A 26,281-nucleotide genomic window follows, 5' to 3' on the forward strand; every position below is an offset into this window, starting at 1 on the left:
ACTTAACTTTAAAAATCGATTTATGTTCCGGCTCAAGTCTTTGAACATTCTGCAATATTTCGAATAGGGAATCTAAAAAAATTTCGGATGTCTTCCTAAAGCGCCCTAACATCCGTGCCCTTAACGGATTTGTAAATAGAACAAACAAAAAATATTCGACAATAGTTGCTTATACTAAGTCATTCGGAACATCTCTATTTTAAATCTAAAAGCACACTACCTATTTAATTTTTTTAACATGCAACGAACCAATTAACTTTATTTAATAAAATGTACTAAAGTTACTGATACTCAAAAGATATTAATCTACGATTAAGATGCAACTGTGAGCGCGTAAAAAATATTATAGGTGCTTAATACTTTAATTAATTATTGATATATCTCAAATTAGATTTATAGCTATCGTTTTTTATACGATAATGTGCAAAACAGCGGTGCAATAGGACAGTACTACTTTTTAGGATACAGTAACAAACGTACGTTTAAAATTAGTGACTACCTGGTCCTATTCAGTCAGTAGGTAATCCGAATAAACGTATTTTGTATCAGTTGCGGAAACAAGACGTTCGTATTAAAATTGGCTACAATTTCACTGATTATATTGTTTCAATCGCTATGAAAAAATTATATGAAGAAACAAATACCTATCGATTTACACAGTGGAACGCCTTACTTCCCATCCCAAACCTTCCCTTCTGAGACAAACGTAAGGTTGGGTAATTTTTTTAATAAACCCGCTGGATTATACTTGTGTGAATGTGAAGGAAATAAACAAAACAAATATGAACGCTGTCGCGGGCTACAACTAATACGTTACAACACCAGTCGACCACTTGATGCATTCCATGAATAGACCAAATAAAATTATAATGCGCAATGGCCCTCCTGAATATTCTCACGCTCTCTTTAATTCAGTCACCCTAGTACAAGATTTGTACGCTCACAATCGTTTTCGCATATCGAACTCTATACCGTCAAAGTAAAATAGGCTTTATTTTGGTCGATTGAACTCGTAATTCTCGTACTTCAGATTTTATTTTACGAATGTTGTAGCTGAAGAATGGCAGGCAAAGCTGAGCTTTTAAAAAAAATCTATAAGATCCATTTTACTCTGATGGACAACTATTTCAATACTCGCTAACGGTTCCTGAGGCAAGCGAGCATATCTTGGAATAAGGGTATAGAAATGATTACGGTGCCATATAATTAATTCCTATCAAATATCGGTACCTATTAAAATATCCCACGATACTATTATGAGATAAACGGCTAAAACGGTTTTTTGCCTTTAAAGTTACTAATTTAAACTTAAGTACCTGGAAGCATCAACTTAACTACAAGAGGAGGCACTGCCGATAAAATGAATGGTAAATCTATGTAGGTACATATATATATATATATATATATTATATATATATATATATACATAGGTATATGCCTATATATATATATATATATATATATGTACCTACATACATATGTTATGATGTTATAACTCATGGGAAGCGTACGATGACGATGAAGAGTTTCACGCTTATTGTTCATTGAAAAAGTAATACAATTAGTATCCAGGTAAAATAGATATAAATAAAACCACAATATTAGTATATAGTATTTGAATTTATTTAACCTGAACAAAGGCACTACCTTTTGTAAGAAGGCCCCTCTCTGCTGATATTGGTTCAATGCGATAACAATATTGTAAATAATACCTTTAGCTAAAACTTTAACAAATTTATCAAAGCAAACGTTACTATTTACATCATCATAATTCAAGAGATTTGTGTCAGGAATACTTTTATAACAATCGCATAAAGTGCTACGAGTAGTAATGTCACCCATATTGAAATATTATATGTGAAAAATTACATTTATAGTTAAATTTTTGTTAATCTAGCATAATTTTAATTCGTTCTTATAGTTCGTTGTCAGTAAGGACGTACTGGACCACGCTCCCGTAGTCCAGGATTCGATTCTTGATCTCCTTCAGCTTGGCAATGTAATGTTTGTGAATCTTCGTGTTGGTCCTGGTGTAGCGGAGGGCCGTTATCATTTTATCCACAGTGTAGTGCAGCCACAGTATGTTCGTGTAGGGCTCGTAATTCTTCCAATCATTACTGAAACAAAAAAAAATTGAAAATATATTAGCATATTTGACAGTTCCCTACGGTGTGATTGGTGGATAGAACTCGCCAACTTCCTGCCCAAAGTTAGAAAAGTTTAATAACATTTCCTCCTTATAATATTGGATTTACTGTCAGTCGTCAAAGCGTCTGTATAAACCCATTTTTTCCTCATGACTCAGAGAGCAGGCCTAACACAAGCTACGCTTACATTGGGGCTTGATGGCGATGTGTGTATTGTCGTAGTATATTTATTTATTTATATATGTATATGTAGTATCAATAATTTAGTATAATAATAAATAAATAAATATACTGCAACAATACACACATTGCCATCTAGTCCCAAAGTAAGCGTAGCTTGTGAATTGTGATATGGGTACTAAGATAACTGATGAATAACTTTGTAAAGAACAGACACCAGACACTCAAAAATATTGATGTTCATCACACAAACATTTTTCATTTGTGGGAATCGAACCCACGGCTTTTCACACACTCAATCTCAGCAGTTTTCAATTAAATAAACATCTGCACGGCAGTAATATTATATTTACATTTCTCTTCTTCTCTTCTTTCTATAAATTTTTAAATTTCTCTTGCCGGTTATCGAACCAGGACCTCTACTCCCTCCCCTCCTCTCCAAGATCGCAGCCCTCACCACTATGCCAGAGAAATAGTTACTTGTGGTAATAGTCCTTAAAGTCAACAATGCCGCTTTGGAGCAGCATGGTGGGTCAATAATGCTCTAAAATCGTGTCTGCTGTTAGAGCTTAGCACAGCAGTGGGATGTTAATAGACTACGGATGATTAATATAGCCAGCATTAATAGTCGCCACCATTTTCTGCGGCATATGAGTGCAGTATATAGGTTTAGTTGTCGTAACTTGTTTAATTTTATATTTTTTAATTTTGTAGAAATGTGAGGGTTGTACTAGGTCTGTGCCCTGTTGTGGGATGTTGATAGCCTGTGGATGCAGATGATACCTCACCCAAGACCATTTTGTTTCTGCGGCATATGGATGCAATTTATGGGTCTAGTTGTCGTTGTTGTTTATTTGTTACTGTAACTTGTTTATTATTTTTAATTTTACCTTCATTCTTTTTATACTACTTTGGGTTTATTTTGTAGAAATGTGAGAGACGAGGTCTGTGCTCAGCAGTGGGACTTAATTGGCTGTGGATGCTAATGATACCTCACCCAAGACCATTTTGTTTCAAAAATTCAAAATTCAAAATTCATTTATTTCAAGTAGGCCTAATACAAGCACTTTTGAAACGTCAAGTCTGTCCGTGTGTAGTGACTCTACCACCGGTTCGGAAGGCAGATTCTACCGAGAAGAAGCCGGCAAGAAACTCAGCAGTTGCTCTTTTCCAACATCAAAAATTTACATTTTATATTTTAACATTCATCAGTTTCTGCTGCATATGGGTGCAATTTATAGGTTTAGTTGTCGTAATTTGTTTAATTATTTGAATTTTACCTTCATTCTTTTTATACTACTACTACTAACTAGCCTGTGGATGCTGATGATAACTCACCCAAGCTTGTCCCTCATAAGGCGGTACACCTCGAACTGGTAGTCTCCCACGGCGTCGAACAGCCCGTCGTCGGTTGCCAGGTCGTTGTACAGCGCGGCGGTGTCTGCGGATGGCAGCTGGAGAGACAGGCGGGAGAGCGAGTAGTCGATGATGGTGGCGGCCACCCCGCGGCGGGCCACGCGGTACGTGCGCCCGCGGAGCACGAACGTCGCGTACTGAAACCACACGACACAATCAGGACCAATTGCACTTAGCTACATCATCATTCTCATTATCAACCATTAAAGAGTTTAGGCTGTATTATCAAACTATTATCAGAACTGAACAGGACACGGGTTTAGACTGTCCACCACAACACGGCTAGCATGGGCAGGAGACAATTATATCCCCGGGGAAAGGATAAAAATGTATCTTCTCCCACAGCATTATCAACTCTCAGAGCACTGGCCGCACAAGTGGAAATAATATGCAAATAATATATGTGTAATAATAAATTTCTCCTATTCCATGTTTGCGTGCTTTAGCAGATGGACACGTTAATTATATCTCCTGTCAGGGGATATAATCGGGGGATATAATTTTAATCTCCGGCCTGTGCTAGTCGTGCAGGACATTATAGAGAATTAACAGGCATGCAGGTTTCCCTTCCCACTTAACTCCAAAAATTGTGAAGTCCTAACCAAGATATGGCATCTTGGCACCGCTATTTCTAATATTTTTATAATATTATCATCATCATTAGTAGGGGAAAAATCTTATGATGATGTGCCATCTTCATGGTTTGCGATTTAGTATGTATGTGTGTGTGTGGAAACACACATGGAAACACCTGTAGGAGGTCTATGCGTCAACAGACGCGCGGATTAGTAATGCGAGATATGAGTGTTAATAATTTATATTTACATAATGTACATACTGTATATCAGCAATAAAGGCTTTATTTATTTTTTATTTATTTATTATGTATGTGTGTGTGCGTGCTACCCGTGCTGGTGGTGATCAGCAAGGGTAGCACGTGCAGAAGGCATTTTTCTCCCCAGGGAAAGAATTTTATTTTCTCCTCAGCCTAAGCTCTGAGCATTGGCGCACGCGTGGAAATAACATCCAAATAATATAAGTGTATAATGATAAGCCCCCGTTAGAACTGTAATAGAATACGAGAAGTTTTCTCGCAAGGTAGGACAATCAGTTGCCGAGACGGTGTTCCACATTCGCGGTACGAATCAAAAACGTGGATAGAAAACTTTGAATGGTCGTAAAATTACGTACTATCCTCTAATTTGCATATAAGTTCGTAGGTACTATGCACGAGTCAGTCTTAACTTTAATAGGGTTGTCATAAGTAAACACTTTTTGAATTCCATTGTATGGAAAAATAAATATGCTTCTTTTGATTTAATATTTTTACAGGGTCATTATGAAATATACTCATACACCCTTCGCGAGTATTTCGCAATTCCGTTACACGTTGTATATTTCATGATAATCAGTTGAGAAGTTAAAGCGGTAAGGTGTAACAAACAACGAAACTAAAATTTGCATTTATAATTTTGTTAGAAATTAGGTATCATAAAGGTATGCAGCTTAACGTGAATTTAAATGAAACAGCCTGAGAGCAAATATATCCATAACTGCACTGTTTGATAGCTTTGATGATTTCAGAATATCAAAACGCTTGAAAGTCATGAGTTTATTATCTAGTAATTTATCTTTACCTTCTGCTCAGTGGGTGCTATTAATACGTTTCCCCAGTGAAGATCGCGATGCTCGAACTGGAAAGACTCCTCAGCAACCGCTAGACCGAAAGCCACCTGGAAAACAAATGTTATTTTGAAAATAAAATAAAAACACTATTCGCATTCACTTAAATTTACTGGCACACAGTTTAAATTTATTAGCATTGATAGAATTGACATAGAATTGGTATTAAATACAGAAAGCTATTGTTTTTTTTACCGAAAGTTAAGATTCTTCTTTTTAAGTAAATGCTTCAACATCAGAAGTGGGATAATATAAGGTCAACTAGAGAGGAAACGATAAGCATATAACAGTCTACTGTTGGGCAAAAGACCACTCCCAACGTGAGGGTTGGCCAATAATCATTGCAGTAGATGGTAGTAGTAGCACAGAGTTGCGGCTCGTTCTCCGTTATAATACCTTAGTCGCCCCGTACGACACCCACGCGATGAGGATGGGTGGTGACAACTGTGTTCTGATCTACCGTCACCAAACGGTAAATTCAAATTCAAAATTTCTTTATTCATGTAGGCTTAAACACAGGCACTTATGAAGCGTTTATACATACATGTTTACATAATAGTAAGAGGATGGTGATAACTTCGTTCGCCAACTTAAACCTATAGCTACGAGGGTTCCAAACGCGCCCTGGTCTAAGAAGAGCCCACAACTTAGCCGGGTATTTTTTTTTGTTATCACCATATCACAGTAAATTTATTTAGCTATGAAGCTAGAGCAATTTTTTTGTATTCTATAGACAAAGAAGATAACTTTAATTTATCATTATGTCAATCACAAGACATACACCACTGCGGAATCATTTGCAAATATTTCCACACTATATACATTTGTGTGCGGCTTGAACCCAGTGACTTCCTGCGATTCGTTTTACGTCTGTACATCCGTTCAGTACAATTCAATTTAATACAAATACGAGTTTTATGAATTTTTTTTATTAATGTTATATTTTAATACTTATTATCCTATTCCGGTCTAAGAGGAATCCAAAAAATCAAATATCATAAAAATTGGTCCAGCCGTTCTTGAGTTATAAATGGTGTAACTAACACAACTTGCTTTTAAATATATAGATTTAAGCAATATAAACACAACTTGGAAAAAAATGAAAAAAAATGACAATCTTGTATTAAACATGATGATTTTTTGGGGTTTATCATTTCGACATACTAATATATAACAAACACACATGCCACAATTAACGAAACCAAAAAAAAAAACACAAATTTGCGTACTACGAACACAAAAAAAAACTAAGTAAACAGAAAACATTGAAACACCTGAAGCAGGGCGCGACAACCGCGAAGGATAAGTGAAAATCTAGTCAAGAAGTGCAACTTGATACTAGAAATCCACTCATCCTCCGAAGTCATCCATAAACTCATGCAGTCAATGTGCTGTAATTAAAAACAATTAGGAGCAAAAAAATAAAACACAATAAACACAAAACCAAAAGAAAAAATTGCAAATCAAACAAAAACGTCTCATTAAGACGGTGATAGAGGATTTACTGGTGTGAAGTGGTATTTAAATGACGAGTTGGCCACAATCTCATTATTTGATGACAATGTTCCGATCTATATTAAAAAGAATATGCTTTATGCTATTAAAACTAGAGAGGGCTCTACATTAATGGAGCAGCGATATCATGTAGAGGATGTTAATTTAAAATCATTATTAGATAACAAAATTTTTAAAAAAATAATCTTTGACCTTGGATAACTTTTGAACGCGTGGACAAATCAAAAAATGTTATCAAAACCATTTTTTGTAGAGCGCTCAATTCTCTATAAAGATTAAAACCGCGACTTATAAGTCAATCAGTCGTTTGAACGGTACAAAAATCAGAAGAAGCGAAAAAAATTTTTCCCATTTTATTCTTATGGGAATTTAAAAAAATGCGATGAGGACAATCTTAATATTAAAATTAAGGGCTCATCTTTTCACTGAATTTTTTTTAACACCCAAAATAAACTTTTGCGCATATTTAAAATTCCCTAATGTATATTTTCTATAGTAATAATTGGCGGATTCAGGAATATGTCCTACAAAGTGACGCTCTGTGTCCATCAGATGTAGTAGTAGACTTTTTAGTGACAGAGCTCGTCCAGCATGCCTAGTATAGGCAGGGGACAATTATATCCCAGGGGAATGGATATAAATTTATCTTCTCCCACAGCTTTATCAAAACTCAGAGCACTGGCGCACAAGTGGATAAAATATCCACATATTATATGTGTAATAATAAACGGGGGTAAACTTCTCCTATTCCATGTTCCCATGCTTTGCAAGTGAACACTTTAATTATATCCCTTGTTAGGGGGACATAATCTAACTACAAAGCGATAAGGCCGCCTTTTGTTTATTTTCTACTGTCTGTGTATTTTTTTATTCTTCTTCTGTATTTTTATTTGTGTGCAAATAAAGAGTATAAATAAATAAATAAATAAATAATCGGGGGATATAATTTTTATCTCCTACCCGTGTGCTATAAATAAATAAATAATCGGGGGATATAATTTTTATCTCCTGCCCGTGTGCTAGCCCTGCAGGGAAGTACAGCAACAAACAAAGAGCGATTCTGCTTAGCGGCAGTAACAAGCATAACGGTTCTACTTTCCCGTATGAGCTCTACTACTACTCAAAATATAGCACCCTTAGAATTGGCTTAATCCAAAATTCTTGTTTTTATTTGCTTCGGCGCTTTCGCGGCAAACATTTATTTTAAACTAGCGTACCCAGCCCGCTTCGCCGGGCTAGATTTTGCTTTATTTTATTTAATTCAATTCAATTCAATTTTCAATTTGAGTCTCATAATATATTAAATCATTTATTTCTCTCTGTATTCATTCTCTTCTATTCTCTTCTCGAGCGGGGGAAAATCATTATCTACACCCATGTACACCCAACAATAGAATATCATCATAGTAAATAAAAGCTGTATTTGACAGTTTGACAGTTCAAAAATAGGAGTGCTCCGATCGTCACCAAACTTTACAGGATTACTCGCCAGGTCAATCCGGAGATTCCCTGAAAGTTTCATTGAAATCGCTCCAGCCGTTTCGGAGCCTATACGGAACATACCCACACACTTTCTCTTTTAAATATATATAGGTAGATAGATAACCATTCGCGGGAAAACGTTCACCGGATTTGTTAATTTGAATTTTCAATATATATTAATTATAGTTTTGCAATTTTATAAAATCTAAAATTTCTGCTAAGATATTTTTTTTTTAATTACATTAATTTGACTTCCGAGCATCATAGTTTTTTAAAAATTAGTCATTATGGCTATTCTAAAGGTGCGATATATTAAAAGTCATGTAAAACTTCATAAGTCCGATAATCACCTGCTTGAAGAGTGCGTACGCCTGCTCTGCGTTGTGGAACTGGTAGCTCTCGAGATCTTCGCCTGCGTTGGCCAGCTCCAGCACCATGAACTGCTGCTCCACGGGCAATATGGCTGGATTGTCGTTCTCGGAGCCCTTGCACTCGTCATACAACTCCCACAGGTCGAGCAAGCGGGACGGATAGCTACCGTATACACAGCGTACTGCTAGAACCTGGAGTTAGAACAAATTTTACTATTACTTCAAGAAATAAAAAAGTAAATATACTACGACAATACACACATCGCCATCTAGCCCCAAAGTAAGCTTAACTTGTGTTATGGCTACTGAGATAGCTGATGAATATTTTTTTATGTATATAATGCACATAAATACTTAAAATATACAGATAAACATCCAGACACTGAAAAACATTCATGCTCATCACACAAACATTTTCCAGTTGTGGGAATCGAACCCACGACCTTGGACTCAGAAAGCAGGGTCTCTGCCCACTGCGCCACTCGGTCGTCAAAACATAATATAAATAAACATACATAAATCTAATCTGGTTTGTTTTTTTTGCCTTTGTGTTATTTATTTTTGTATTGTATTCTCCTCAATTTCTTTTTTTTTTCATTCTTAACATGTCAAGTTATATAAATAAAAACAGCTCTGTTAACAATTCTAAAAAAATCATCAATTTTTCGCTTGCGAGGCTTTCGAATTCCCAAGAAACCGGCGGTCAGGACTCAAGAGTGAGGAGGAGTAGTTTCGAGGACTACTGCCTTCTGTATCCGACCCGTGATCCAACAACCAAGCGAAAGCTTCTAAAGATGTTGGTAGGAGCTTTACGCGAGAAGACCATTGACTTAAACGACTATCGGAACAATAACGGTGGTATCGGACTCAACACTACTTCACATGGCGGTACTCTTGTAGTGGAATATTAAAAAAAAACAAGGGCTTGGATAAGTAAGAGTATGTATTAGCGTAGTGTTTGCACGTTGCTCCTTATGGGGCCACGGAATCCTTTCTACTAATATGTATTATAAATGCAAAAGTTTGTGTGGCCGGATGGATAGATGTTTGTTACTCTTTTACTAAAAAACTACTGTACAGATTTCAATGAAGTTTGGAATGGAGGTATGTATATTATATCCTAGATTAACAAAAAAGCAACTTTTTATCCCGGAAAAGTGTACGGTTCCCGCAGGATTTATGGAAACATCAGTACAATAACAATGATGATGAATCAAACATATACCAAGACGCCCATACTGTCTACGACGCTCGCCTTTACGTATGTAGGCTATTTGTTTAATGACATTATTTGCGCTAAATATTTATCTATGTTATATTTGCTGATCGTCTCATTTAATGTTGATAAAATTACGATCCGCCTTTGTCTAACAGATCCATAAAAACAAATCAAAAGGCTTATAATAATACACAAGTCGATCACAAAGTGTTGATAAAAAAGTCAATGCTCATCTCACGTATGTACATACGTTTAATAAAAGATAACAAAAACTAATCACGTTGTAGTATGATTCACACTAATTCCAGTTTCACTTGTATTGCGTCATCGTTAATACTAACATAAATAATTGTAATTACCTTGTAAATACACATATGCGTAAGTAATAATTAATATATGGAAATTTAAACAGTCATTCAGTGATTTACTTATATATAATATATACTACGACAATACACACATCGCCATCTAGCCAAGTAAGCGTAGCTTGTGTAATGGGTACTGAGATAGCTATTGAATATATATTTTTTTATAAATATAATAATACACATAATTACTTATAATATACAGATAAACACCCAGACACAAAAAAATTCCAGTTGTGGGAATCGAACCCACGGACTCAGAAAGTAGGGTCGCTGCCCACAGAGCCAGTCGGCCGTCCCCGATATATTATAAACCACTTCATCCATACTAAAGTTATTATTGCGAAAGTATGCCAACTGCAATATCTGTATGAAAAGTACATATGCGTATATATTGTATATGGAGCATATACAAGATGCACGCACAGATGTTCGTTCGGACATAATTATTAGTATTAGTATTACTATTTTAATTTAGTAATAACAGTTGTAGCACATTATTAATTTATACAACAACTTGTTTACCTTTTAGTTCATAAAACATTGATTATCTGCAGGAGTCGGTTTTTTTTTTGTTAATTTTTTTTTGCATTGTCTTATAATTACAAAATAGCCAAAAGCATAACACTGACGAATCAGTTATTATATTCGTTTTGTACGTATTACGTGGTTATACGATTAATCGTTACTTTTGATAACAAAAATGGGTCAGACCGATCAAACCTTATCTATATAGTCTCGAATATTGCAAGCTTTAATTTATTGCGATGAGATAATGTATACCTTAGTAATTAAAATTATTAAATTAAAAAAATATTATGAAATGATTCCTAAGATAAATAAATAATAAATAAATATACGACAATACACACATCGCCATCTAGCCCCAAAGTAAGCGTAGCTTGTGTTATGGGTACTAAGAAGACTGATGAATATTTAATGAATAATATACATAAATACTTTTAATATACATATAAACACCCAGACACTGAAAAACATTAATTCTCATCACACAAACAATTTCCAGTTGTGGGAATCGAATTCACTGCCTTGGGCTAAGAAAGCAGAGTCGCTGGATATTTCTTGACCTGCCACAGTGCGTTGAAACACATTTATTGCAGCGAGGTTACAATACAATTGGTGAATTTCTTAACGACAAGGTAGTTTGGAAAAATGGCATAGTGGAATTTTCCATAATGGCATAGGATTTTTCCATTTTATCCCATCTTCCTGCTTTATGCACCTTTGAACAGGGTGGCGGCGCTCAGCTCTCATCTCCCGCAAGATAGAAAAAATATTGTAAACAAGCTGTCCCGCCGATCATTTGTTTTTTGATGAATGTTATATTTTAATACTTATAATCCTATTCCGGTCTAAGAGGAATCCAAAAAATCAAATATCATAAAAATTGGTCCAGCCGTTCTCGAGTTATAAATGTGTAACTAACACAACTTTATTTTATATATATAGATGTTGATTGAGAGCTCTTCTCGGTAGAATCTGCTTTCCGAACCGGTGGTAGAGTCACTACCAACAGACATACTCGACGTTTCAAAAGTGCTTATAAAGTAGACCTATAACTACTCGAAAACTACTCTCTAACTGAAAGGAAATAAATGATTCAAAAAAATAGATGATTCAATGTTTATTTTAATTCCTTTAACTCAATGTATTTAAAAATCCAGAATGTCGTCAACATGAATTCAGTTGTTTAGCCGAACATAAGTAACAAACAAATAAACACACCTGCTCGCCTGCTCGAGCGCTAGGAGGTGCCAGATTAGATTACCGGCAGAGGTCATTTCGAAATTAATAATTTCTTAAACTCACAAGCTGTTGCCCGCGACTTCATCCGCGTTTGTTTGTTTTTTTTTTAACTTTAAAGCATCCCTTACAGATGATTTACAAATTCGAGACACGCTAATTATAGCCTATGTTATATATAGCTCGCAAATTATAGTCTACTAGCTGTTGCCCGCGACTTTGTCTGCGTTTGATTTTGTTTCTTTATGCGGCATTAAATTTAGTTGTAGAGCTAAATCAAATTAAAGTATTCAGTATCGCTAAGCCTTAAATGAGGGGTTTGCTGATGTCCGCTGAGGAGTTCAGTCCTCTATCTCCAACCACAGTTTGGGCAAAATTAAACCCATATTATATACTACAAAAATATTTTTTTAAATCGGTTATAGTTTGTCGGAGTTATGGTGTTAAATCGTCAAACACTCATCCCCTCTCCCAAAGAAACCGAGGTTAATGTCGGGATAAAAAGTATCCTATATTACTTCTAACACTTCCAAGAATATGTGTACAAAGTTTCATGAGGATCGGTTTAGTAGTTTTTGCGTGAAATCGTAACAAACAAACTTACATTGACATTTATAATATCAGTAGGGATGTATGTTACTTTCTGATAACTTAGCTTTCTATTGATAAATAGTAATAATACTATTTTCGGAGACTGATCGGTACAAACAATAAAAAGAATATTTCCTCTTTGTAATATTAGTAGTATTAACCTGAACTAAGATTCGAGCTATAAGGAAATAAAAACTTTTACCTTCGCAGACACACATCCAACAATAGATCGTGCATTTCACACGCGCGTGCGTGCGAAATGTTTAATATTTTGTGTAAACATAATGATTGAAATAACTTCCCAAATAGATATCAAATAAATTTAAAGATAGCAGAAAATATGCGGAATTTTCCACACAATATAATGTAATACTGTAAGGTCGTACACCGGACAACTTAGAATTTGTATGATTCACAAATTAAAAGCAACTGACATGAGTATGAAACTGGTTTTGTCTATGTAATGTTTAGTAAGCATGATTTTTTAATCTTATCGTAACATCTCATACATCCACACTTCTGTTCTAATTTGAAGTCGGTTTGCGTTATTTATAATGAATAAAAGAAATAAAGATAGGTACTGTACTCTATGATGTTCTCAAATACAAATCCGCACTGGGCCAGCGTGGGGGGGAGGGGGGACACTACGGCTTAAACCCTTATCATTCTGAGAGGAGGCCCGTGCCCTGTAGTGGGCCAGCAATGGGTCGATGAAGATGATGATTTATTTATTTAAACTCTATTTGCACAATACAAGTTAAAAAAACAGAAGTAGCATACAAAAGGCGGCCGTATCGCTTAGCATCGATTTCCGCCAGGCAAACTTAGGATAAGGAAAACAGTAATTTTAGAAATAATTTATGAAGATATCACTAATTTATCTCCGTTCTATTCTCGATCGTTTATATCGACTTTTAGGTTTAGCAACAAAGTCGCATCTTATAGAGGTAGTTGGATGAGGAAGTTACGTTAAATAAGATTCAAACTGAGCACAGTTGCAATGTCAATGTCGTTTTCTTGGCAGAGGAAACAGTATAGTACATCTTCAAACTATATCGATCGACGACTCAATCAAATTCCATCAGGAATTCCTGTTCGCATGAATTACAATACAATGGCAGGAAAATGCAAATCAATTGCGAAATTCCGGTAAATTCATCAAAAAATTTGTTTATTTATGATGACTATAATATGTTATGTACGGAATCTGAATAAATATCGGAAGAAAACAAAGTAAACACAACAAATACAACAAGTAGTATAGTTTGACGGCCGATTGGCGCAGTGGGCAGCGACCCTGCTTTCCGAGTCCCACAACTGGAAAATGTTTGTGTGAAAGACATGAATGTTTTTCAGTGTCTGGGTGTTTATATGTATATTATAATATAAGTATTTATAGATATATATTATTCATAAAAATATTCATCAGTTATTTAAGTACCCATAACACAAGCTACGCTTACTTTGGGACTAGGTGGCGGTGTGTGTATTGTCGTAGTATATTTATTAACTTATCTAAACTATGCCAAACTAAATTATGCAACGTAAAAGTAAAAGTAATTTCAAAAAGGTCTTGGTTTGGTCATCTGAAATATAAAATATAAAAATAATAAATCGCAATAAATAGTAGCTTGCATTATAGGGAATTCATTATTTATGTACTTTTATATTAACACTAGCTTCTGCCCGCGACTTCCGTCTGCGTGGACTTCGGAATTGGGTCCAACCTTACCACGTGAAATATCTGAGAGATCGGTATAGAAAGTACACGTCGTTTCCATAGCATAGGTGACATGCATACCAAATTTCAAAGATGTCCGCGCGGCTTCGCTCGTAATTCATTTTGTGCGACTTCACGTACCTTAGAGAACATTATGGACAACTCTCAGGTATGCAGGTTACCTCACGATGTTTTCCTTCACCGTCGAAGCAAGTGATATTTTAATTACTTAAAAAGCACATAACTTAGAAAATTAAAAGGTGTGTGCCAGGTTTCGAACTCCCTTCCCCGAAAGTGAAGTCGAAGTCCTACCCACTGGGCTATCAACGCGTCAACAATAGTACCAAACAATATCTAAACAATAGTAAAATGATAATATCACTTACCTCATTGAAAACATCAGTGGCATTCTCTACAGAATGTAAATCCAAAGTTTCGACACCCTGCCCTTCATCTAAATGTTTTTCAATATCGATTATAGGAGCGCGCAGTGCACTCAATTCCCTGAAGCAAAAACATTAATTATTATAACGGGGCGTCCATAAATTACGCGAGGGGTTTTTTTTAATTTTCTGTCCCTCCCTTCCCCGCTGCACGGCTAGCATGGGCAGGAGACAATTATATCAACTCTCATAGCACTGGCGCACAAGTGGAAATTATATCCAAATAATATATGTGTATTCATTAACGGCACTAAACTTTTCCTATTCCATGTTCCCGTGCTATAGCAGGTGGACACGTGAATTATATCCCTTGTCAGGGGATATAATCGGGGGATATAATTTTTATCTCCCGCCCGTGCTAGCCCTGCTGGTGAGATGTCGTGAGATTTTATTCAACCCCCTCCCCAATATCCCAATCTCACGTGAGATATTTTTAAATCCCACATTTCGTGAGTCGTGAGATCGTTTCAGCTATGCCATTATTATCTAGTAATGAAGACCCTACGTTGTGTACACACATATTTATAAAAATATGTAGCATTCGTGAATTCGTCAAAGAGCTTCCGAAAGTCTATGGATTGATTTATCTGAACATTGGAGTAAAAGTAAAATTATTTAAGCCCATTAAACAGATAAGGAACAAAACAGTCAGTAAAGTTCAAAGAATAGGCAATAATAACAATATTGTTTGCCCGAAATTTCTACATGATAAAGAAACTCTAAAATGAACTTATGTTTGAACGATCATAAATAAAATTCGTTTTACGAGGTTAACAGCCCCAGAATACATGAAAACATTGTTTCAAGAGTATAATATCGGGAATTCAATAGTATTTTACTTATTGAGGAACCTGCTATTACCAGACAGGTGATCTGCCTTATATGTGGACCTTTTTACCCTATTACTTATTTGAGACGCAGGTTGATCTGGTTGCAGCATCCCTTCTACCACCAGTCCTTTTTGTGAACATAACAATATCACTTATAAAAAGGTTCCTTAGGTCTTTTTCACTAAATCTATCATTACAATACAATTTTAACTACACACAAATATAATTATAGGCACATGTGGCATAACACCTATGCCTCACATTGATAGACACAGGGTGACACATTGCAATATTGCTGGCATGCCCTGCGAAGAAAGAATGAAGAAAGAAGTTGCCACCAGGTGGGCAATCTGCTTTGTCCGTAAACTATTAAAACAAAGGAAACCATAGTACATTATCTTCAGGTAAGACCTGTCATCTGAACTTTTTGCCAGTGATAACTTTATTAATGCAAGTTGGAAAAAGAAAGAAGAATCTTCTACAATATAAGATACTTCTCATTATTGTTAGGTATATGTCTGTCTGTAACACCAGACTGAAAGGTTGTTCAGCATTTGCCATAAAAGTAAAGCGGTACTCACATAGCAATCACAATTTCAGATATAATCTCGTGGTAGTCCTTCTGGCTCTCTCCATTGACTTTGGTGTCGCCAGCTATAGGCACTATCTTCAGCACGCGAGCCCTCCCATCCGCAGCGCGCCACAGGAATACCTCGCCGTACACACCCTCGCCGATCTTGCGGCAGTTCTTCAGAACCCTACGAAGAGATTGGGGAATACACTTAAACTACACTCCCGCACTTAAGGGTTCCTTAGCATTATAGCTAGACTAAACTATATTGCAACAAAACACAAAGAAAAACAAAGACAAAAGAAGAATCATGTCTGTTTTATGGGTGCCTGGTATTTTATAGTATTTGTTGTTACAGCAGCAACTGGAAAACATCTATGCTCTAAGTCTAACCATCACAGTTCATGAGATACAGACTGGTAACACGCAGATGGACAGCAGTGTCTTGTGTGGGAAGAGTGGGATTTTACTTTTTGGTTACTGAACCCTAAAATTAATAACACAAAATAAGAGCGAGTCAGGAAGAGGGTAAAATTTGTTATTCTTCTTCAACATCATTATCATATCAACTAATGCTTGACATAGATCTTTTACGAGGGAGTTCCAAATACCAAAATCTTGTGCCACTTGGGTCAAGCAGCTTCTTAGCCTGGTATTCTTATTCTAACACAATAATCTCTCAAACACCTCCCTCCCTGACACAATGATGAGCACCATTTTCCTATATGTAGGAGACCCACAGATTGATTCCTGGCAGGAGGTATTAGGAATGCAAGCTGTTGTGTGCAAGCTGTGCAAAAAAACAAGTAATTTGTGCAGAAACCAATTGGGAATATGGGTTTCTTGTTACTGCTATACCTCCAAGATGTTTTGCCCATTATCATCTTAGACTGTATCATCAATTGCCCCCAGCTGGCAAGCATGGGCAGGAGACAATTATATCCCCGGGGAACAATTATTCTCCTACAGCCTTATCAACTCTCAAGAGTACCATACGAACAATTGGAAATAATATCTAAATAAAATATGTGTCTCCTTTTCCATGTTCCAGTACTTAGCACGTGGACACATTAATTATATACCTTGTCAGGGGTTATAATCGGGGTATATAATTTTCGTCTCCTACCTAGCCCTGAAGGTGAGATGCAGTAAAGTCTTATTTTAAGTGGAATAAAAAATAATAAAAATTATCAGACATGCAGAAAGACAAAGAAGAACAATATCAACAGTTCCCCGGACAAGTTCTGCCCCCAGAAAGCTCTACTTCTAGGTACTTAGAATTCTTTCGTAATCACTGTACATGTATGTATTAGTGTTACTACAGCCTATTAACTTCTGATAATGTATTGCTGAGCGAAATATCATAAAAAGTCACACATTTTAATTTCAGATGAATAATTGCCCAATATAAATACTTTGTTAGAGAGCCCCTGCTGAATTGCCATTCTTGGTGTACAGTCTTAACCAAACAAACTGATTACATTGTTAATTATATATACATATTCAATATTTCAGAATCTAATGATTAATCATTTCATAAAAATGTATGTTGCATCACACATCTGTTAAACTGTTATTATTTTTAAAAACATTTATGTCATGAATAAATTGCTTTGCTTAAAAATGAAAGAGTTGAGAGAATTATTAAGTTAAATAAAAAAAAAAATAACATGACTTAAATTACCTTCAGTCTATAATCAGGCCAAGGATATTAATATGGTAGTCATTTATATGATTGACAAGCAATTAACAAGGGTAGTTATATAAATAATGAGCTTATTACTCAATTTGACACACTTCTACAGTATTATGAAATTCATAATTTGGTAATGATTATCTAATTATATGATAATATGTATTCATTCATATAATTAAGTCACACAAACAGTCACTCATGGCATTATTTAGAGAAAAAAAAATCAAAAAAAATTGCATGTTTACCATGCCACCATCTTGCTTTTCACTGACCCAATATGACATGAAAACACATTTTCTCCAAGTGTTACAAGGTGAGATTACATGCAATGTATGCGTAAATAAAATTAAAAACACTTACGGATCTGGATAGCATTCATCAAACGGTATAACGTCCGTTTGATTGCAGCGTCGCAGGACGTAGTCGCGAGCGGTGGTTATTCGGTTCGACGTATCATTAAACTTGTCTAGCAAAGTAACCTCATGCTCAGAGTCGATGATCGAGAGTTTCGATAGCTCGACAATCGTATCATCACAGTCTTCTGTCAAAAATCCTGAAAATAAATCATCAGATTTCACACAATGTCATCCACAATACTAGGAAGTGAATGACGAGTGTTCGACGAACTTTCCCCTAATGAGTAATCCGATTACGTAGAATCAAGACTACGCAAGCAAACAATGCTCAAATAATATCATAAGAATGAGTACATTTTTAAGTCCAACTAACCTGTGTATTGCAGGGAAAGATGCATGCACTCTGCTTTAGAGACTTTTGTTGGAACAAAGGCCAAACCAAGCTATTATCCCGTTAGGGATAACGAATGGCAGTCAAAGAGTTCGAGTCAAACACAAAGGTTTACACAATGTAAAAATGTCCCACTATTGATTTATCAATAGCAGCCGTTAGAAACACTTATAAATGTAGTTATATAGCAATAACTATTTTAATAACAAAAAATAAAAATTAAGGACAAATGTGCGACGCTAACGACAGCGTCCGCTTCCGCGAATGAATGAAAAAGACGCACTACACCACAGACAACTGAGAAATTTCGATTCGAACGACGTGGTATTATAATCAGAGTTGCCAGGTTAATCTTTGATTTCTACCATAAGATTTTTTTATTACAGATCTTGCCTGAATTAAATAAATTGATCCATGTTTTTCTTTACCGAAAGAGGTTTCAAAATTGTTGTATGAAGCCTGACCTACCTGTAGTACCTACCCCATTTTAATAATATTTTTCAAAATAGCGGCTTGTATGGTGTTCACCAATAGCTGGCACTGATACAAATAAGTATTATATGAGACATTATTTCCAAAGCCTAATTTAAAAAAAAATTGGACAGTGTATTCTTTCAATTTCTGAAGTCAGCGGGCTCACTCCGGTGATTTAATTGTTTCAATAGTACAAAAATCTCAAATTTTAATGTTGAGTGTAACTTGGTTGTCCGATAATGAGATAACTAGATCATGCGTTTTAATAAAACTTCTAACTTTCAAAATTAAAGGCACGAAATGTCTCTGAAATATTGTGTTTACGGTAATATAAGTCTGGATTAATAAAAAAAAGATCAACCGCGCCGGCCCAGTAGGTATTTAGGTATTTACAAAAAAATCAAATACACCTACTATTATTTGATTTTTAGGTGTTTTCCCCTAGCGACGGTAGATTTTAAAAAATCTAGACTTGAATAACCAAAAGAAGATTTACTTTTTATTTTTGTCTTAATTTTAGAATGATACGCCACCATTGCATTAATTTTTACAAACACATTTTTTGTGTATGAGTTAGAGGTTTTATTACAGTCAAATGTAATATCTTAGAAAAATTGTTGAATAAACCTTATACAGCAACATGCATTGCTTTATATTCTTAGAATATAATAAACTTACCTAAATCATCATATGCTGTAGTAGATAAACTTATTCTAGAAGCATTAGATTCCTGTAACAATATATTATGTGAACTTACATTTAACACTAATTTTTAACATTGATAGCTTATGGAACTGGTGAAAATTTTTATTATAAATTTATTTGATTACATCTTAATGTTTATGTATAAAAATGAGTCAATCTAAATATTAAATTTGGTTACCTCTAATTAATACTTGCTGTGCTTCCAGACTACCCAGAATTTAATTTTAAAAACTAATAAAAACAAGCCTAAATCCTTAAACCTGACAGTTTCTTAGATTTGCACATACAACACAATCTTACCATGTGCATATTGTTTAAGTACCTATATAATTATTGTTATTATAAATGCAAAAGTGTGGGTGTTTATTTCTTTATTCGTCCTTTATGCCCTAACTAACCAACCAATTAACTTGATTTTAGTCAAAAGGAGATTAAGCTGTTTTTAATCCCATGAAGACCAACGGTTCCCACAGGATTCGTAAAAAATAGTAATAAACGCGGACGTAAAACGTGCATTCGTAAATCATGAATTATCATCGTCAAAATTTCCCACAAGCTCTTCCACTATGATACTTACTCTCAAAATTTTAATGGTAGACCTGCTAGGTTTAGAGTAGATAGTACTTCTGCGGCTTTTAATTGATTCATTGTGAAGTGAAACTGAAAGATAATTGCATCAATTATTAAAATAAAAAAAAATATACATAAAATTAAAATTTACAAGCAAAAATATGAACCTGACATTACACTGAAACTTTGATTGATGGTGTCAAATTGGCTTACAAATTGTTTACCTTCTCGTCACCCTATTTGATCTTATTGGAATTGACTAATGAGTTTCTATTGCCAGATTTCATGAACAATAAAAACTATGAAAAAAATGCCTGTTTGGAATTCTATCATTTATCTCAAAATGATTAAACAACTGAACAGTCCTTTAGATGGTGCAAGTGCATGCAGGCACTTGTACAAGTACAACCTTCAACTGTCATATTTTTTTATGATTATTCTACATTAGAGTGGCATGGTATATTTTACGGTTCATGAGATACAGCCAGCTGACAGACAGGCAGACCCATCCATCAGTTGTCCTGTTGTTCAAGTACAGAACACAAAAAATCTGCAACAGTGTTACCAACCCCAGACTATTTGGAATAGTCTTAGTAATATGTTGTTAGATTTCTCAACTCGATTGATGTATTGCCAGGTAGACACAATAAATATCTCTGAGTATAATGTAAGCTCAATTTAAAATTTATTTAAAGATAAAAAAATACCTGAGATGTCCTGCATTTCTATAGTATTGATGACACTTTGACGATACTTCCTCCCTTTATTGTTTATTTGCTCTTCATCTAATATTGACTGATCAAATTGATCACCCATTGTGGTCACCCTTCTGTAAATACTCAGTGATCTTTCCCATCTTTTGCCAGGCTCTAGGACTATACCTTGTTTAATATTGCATGTAGATATATCATTATCCATATTTTGGCAGGTTTTCCCACCAAATTTCTGAGGTGCTACTTCTTGCGCTGTTAATGTAGGTGTTGTATTAAGACTTTCTCTATACAATCTAGAACTTTTTCTTGTTGTGACATTAGTGTGAGGTACACTATTTCTTGAAAGAATATCATTTTCTTCATGAATAGATTGTCTACTAACACTATCTATTGATACTTTTGATTTGTTACTTTTTCTAATTGTAATAGTCCTAGACTTCCTATTTCTTGAAGGAACAGATTTTCTATCAACACTATCTGATAACTTAAAACTTTTCCTCAAAACAGCAATGTTTCCACTTGATCTCTTCATTTCTGTCAACTGTGGTATTTCATTCTGACCATCAGCTTCAATGATAGTATTTTCTTTTTCTAATAAAAATTGGCTATCACAAATATTATCTGCTGAAACATTATTAATTTTACATGCGTCACTTATAAGAGTGTTATCATTATATTCTTGTAAGCTACCTATACTAAATTTATTTTTACTAAGTACAGTCTTATCGAAATCGCCACTACTTGAACTGGTAGGAGAATCCTCGAAAGATAATAAGAATGAATCTTTAGTTATTTCATTTCTTTTCCTTTTTGTTACAAAACTAACAAACGGTTCCTCATCAGATTTATTATTTTCGTAGTTATAATCTTCATTTACGGCAGTATTGGATAAATTCATCTTAATATCCTCTCGTAAATCATTTTCCTGAGATTCTTCATCACTTGAAGACTTTATGCATTCTAAAAGAGAGTCATTTTCATTAATACTAGTATATTTACTACTGCTAATCTCACTAGAGTACGATTCGTAATTTCTTTCATCACTTTGTGATGAATCGTAACTCGAATCAGCCTCTTTTGTGTTATATTTATTAAATAACGAGTCATTAAGTCTTTCAAGGACAACTAATAGTTCTTTATTATCTGTTGCCATTTCAGATATTTCATTCTCACTATTACAAGATTCATAAAAGGATTCATTATCTGTACTATTACTAGAAGTATTTTTATCATTTAAACTATATTCTATAATGATAGTGCTATTTGGCTCTGTTTGTTTATGTTCTGAAGTATTTTCTTCATTTGAATCTATTTCACCATCGATAATACTATTTTCTTTCAGATATGCTTGACTTGATAGTGAATAATCTTCTTCATTTGAATGTTCATTTTCGTTAAAACTGTTTTCTCCTGAATACGTTTGACTTGGTTCAAAAATTTCAACTTCATTCTCGGCAATATTATTTTGCGTTGAATATATTTGATAGATTGGTTCAGAAGTATTTGGTTCATTAACACTATACTCAGAGTCATTAATGCTGTTACCTTCTGAATGGGCAAGACTTGATGTTTCATCAAGAGATTCATTTATATTATCTTGTTCTAACTGATGATATTGAATAGTTTTATCCCCTAAACTAATCTCATTTCTGCTTTTATTATTTTCAAGTGTATTTGTTGTTTTGGAAATTATATTTGACAGCAGTTGTTTGCTTTTTACGTTTTCAAATGATTTTTCTGTAATTGAATCATTGGTAGTATGGGGACTTGGATTTGCTTCATTATCATGTTCTACATTTGAATATGGATTATTCTTATTTTCCTTCATGTTGCTGATGTCCATTTCAGCAATTTTAGTTATCTCTCCATAAGATAGGCTTAATTGCAGACCATCACATGTTTTTTTCTTCATTTCTTTATACTTATTCATTATTGCTTCTAAATGTATGTTTTGTGTGCTTTTGGAAGTACTTGTTGAGAAGCCCAGGAATGGTTCTTCCTCACTTGTTTGTAGTAATGATAATTGGCTATAGTGTTTAAGCATTTCTACTTCTTTCAATTTATTTTTATCAATTACATCTCTGGTCTGCAATATTGGAGAATTAATCTCAATGTCAGCCATGTTCTTTTGTTCTGGAGATTGAAATGAAATAGTTGCATTTTTAATACTATTTTCATAATTTTTATCCTCTACTTCATAAGTTTCCTTAAATTTCTCAGGTCTCATTATATTATTATCACATAAAGAAATGGGTGAAAGTTTGTAAATTGATTTGCCTCTATATTTTTTATGAAATGGTGTACTACATAATGGCGATTTCACCAGTGACAAACTCGAATTATCTTTAACAGTTGATGATAAGTAACTCACAGAATTTAAGTTCTGTATTTTGTCTAATAAGGATAAATCGTTAACTATATTATTAATAGATTGGTCTATATCTGCTGGAATAATCTTTTCCTCTTGTTCTATTTCTAATTTGTGACTAAGAACATCTGATAGGTTTTGAGTTAGATTACTTTTGCTGCTGTCATTTTCTTCACATGAATCTAAAAAATATTAAAAATATTACAAAAGCTTTCAAAATTAATATTCTACAGTATAATGAAATTGTACAATATTGCTCCTTACCTGTTTCCCTGCTAGAAAATTGAAACTTTTTCTTAAAGGGCTTTTTCTTTCTGTATGATTTTCCTTTCCTTTAAATAGTGATTCAATTAAAATATGTGTTGTCAATTTTTGCTGTATGACAACCATAAACATAAATATTGATTATGAAGCTACAACTGTGAACTTATTACCAACTGGGTAATACCAAAAGAAGAGCCTAGTGGCAACAGCACAAATCATTTAACAAACATAGTAAGTTGTTGAGTTAGTTGTTGAGTCTAAGATACTCAACAACTTTTGATGTAATAGTAATAAAAATTGTATTTGTTTAATTCAGGTATAACCCATCTCAATATACATGTTACATAAGTAGCAACATATTTGTGGCATTGACCATTTTTATGTATTATATGCACATCAGACCAGTCTGTGTGTTAAGATTTATTGTGCAAAAATGGATAACTATTTTGTATATCATAACCATTACTACTTACATCTGATAAGTAATAAAAAAGTATGAGTTTAATTAAGACTGAATTAATTAGACTTGAGCTCAATGCTAGACAGAATCAAGCATAATCAATCTTATGACTTAATCATTGGGTTCCACCACGTGTGTGTCAACTGGGACACAATTTTCACTGATGATGATGCTGTGTTTCACTGTGAACTAGTTAAAATTAATCTAATACCATCACGGGCTAGCTATCCAATCTAGTGCTGTAATTCTACATGAATGTAATCATAGTGTACAGTATCCAATTCAGGATATTTTAATTGTAAAAAGTCCCTAACGCTGCAACCCTAAAACTTATATTGAATTATATATCAAAATATATTTTTAGGAACCAATGAATTCATTAACAACTCAATGGGCAGTTTTTTTTCTGTGTGAGCATTAAATGGGTTGATTTGCCAAGTTAAGTAGATTAGTGTAAATATATTTCAGAAAATAGCTAACTGAAAAAGAAGAAATTAGCGGTGGAAGGGTATAGATGTGATGTGATACCTTAGTGGCTTCAACTTCCCTTGTGAGGGGACCAAGTTCAATCCCAAAATGTACCTACATTTTCGGAATTGTGAGCGTTTTTATTTTAATTAATTAAATATTATTTGCTTTAACTGTGAAGGAAAGCATTGTGAGGAAACCTGTGTTACTGAGAAATATAGAATATGGCCTAACCCTTAGGGAAACTTGTACATTGTAGGGGAGCGGTAATGGGTTGATGGTGATGATAAAAGCAGCTCCGTCATTTACGGAATGCCTCCTACTGTTGGCTATTATTAACATAATAAGACTAATAAATCTAAGAAAAAAGAAACTAAGACCAATGAAACTATGTAGTAACTAACCCTCTGGTACACAGTGGACTAAAGACATTATTAACTGGCTGTGAAGTTACACTATTCGTTGACGACGAGTTCAGAAGAAGATCAAATGGATCAAGCGCTCGTTTTAAATGTATAGATTTGTCCGGAGTTAAATAACCAGATCTTGTCGAAGATTCTCCAGTGTCTCTTATAGGCTCTTGGTCCTTCAGCCGTTTCACATATTTCCTTTTACGGACTTTATTGGATGCAGCAAACATTGACGCTCCGACAGACATCTCTCGCTTGGTTTGTTTAATATTTTTTATATAGAAAGCATCAAAGACGGAAGCCTTTTCATCCATTGCAAGCACAACATCACGAGGGTCCAGACAACCCCCAGTTTCTTTTTTAGATCTGTATGTTCTCTTCATATTTTTATTAACAAATTACAATAAATAAGACTTCTTCAACTTTTAAAAACAAACGTTCAAAAATGGCTACCGGTAACTTTTGACATATGAGAATGACAGTTGTTTACTTTTTAAATTCACGTGTCACGCATCTAAAACAGATTTCCATAAAGTTTATCATTCATTCCGTCTCAAAAGTTCACATAAATTGGCCATAGATGTGATACAACCGATTTCCGAACCGGGGATAGTAATTATTTGGACGTTCTTACAATAATTCGCGTTCTTACAATAATTATTCGCGTTCTTACAATAATTATTTTAGTGTTTTATTATCATTATCAGTCAAAATGTACATTGTCTTTTTTAACGTAGGACGTCCGTACAATTTTTCTTTCGGTAAAAGTTTTGTCAAAATCGATTGGGCCATTCCAAAGATTAGCCCGTACAGACAGACAACAAAACTTTTGGGTTTCAAATAAGCACATGAGCTTAGTATGAGATCTTCTATTGAATTTACCTTTAATTAGGTATCACGGTTTGTTAGTAGCTACTAAGTGTTTGCCATTCAATAGATCACGTAAATTCAATAAAATACGCAAATTACGTTTACTTACTGACGGCCAAATAATCATCTAAACTTACGTAGCAACTTGACATGTCGTTATTTCCGTGAATAACAATTAAATGTAGGTTGGTACCTACTTAAACTTACGAACTTATATTTTTTTTCGCATATCGGGGCGC

At 34.4% G+C, this 26,281-nt stretch overlaps 1 protein-coding gene across 1 annotated transcript; it reads right to left on the reverse strand.

Moving 5' to 3' along the window:
* Positions 1–1,601: 1,601 nt before the first annotated feature.
* Positions 1,602–25,609, reverse strand: LOC120629732. The gene is made up of 12 exons (XM_039898734.1): positions 25,167–25,609; positions 23,835–23,902; positions 21,197–23,752; positions 20,497–20,579; positions 19,893–19,944; positions 18,354–18,546; positions 16,308–16,484; positions 14,840–14,957; positions 8,774–8,986; positions 5,381–5,476; positions 3,666–3,880; positions 1,602–2,117 (listed from the first exon to the last, which is right to left on the reverse strand). The coding sequence occupies exons 1-12, from the start codon at positions 25,553–25,555 to the stop codon at positions 1,916–1,918; spliced, it is 4,362 nt and encodes a 1,453-aa protein (XP_039754668.1). The 5' UTR covers positions 25,556–25,609; the 3' UTR covers positions 1,602–1,915.
* Positions 25,610–26,281: the final 672 nt, after the last annotated feature.

This window comes from Pararge aegeria, chromosome 15 (assembly GCF_905163445.1).
Source record: "Pararge aegeria chromosome 15, ilParAegt1.1, whole genome shotgun sequence".
Classification (NCBI taxonomy): domain Eukaryota; kingdom Metazoa; phylum Arthropoda; class Insecta; order Lepidoptera; family Nymphalidae; genus Pararge; species Pararge aegeria.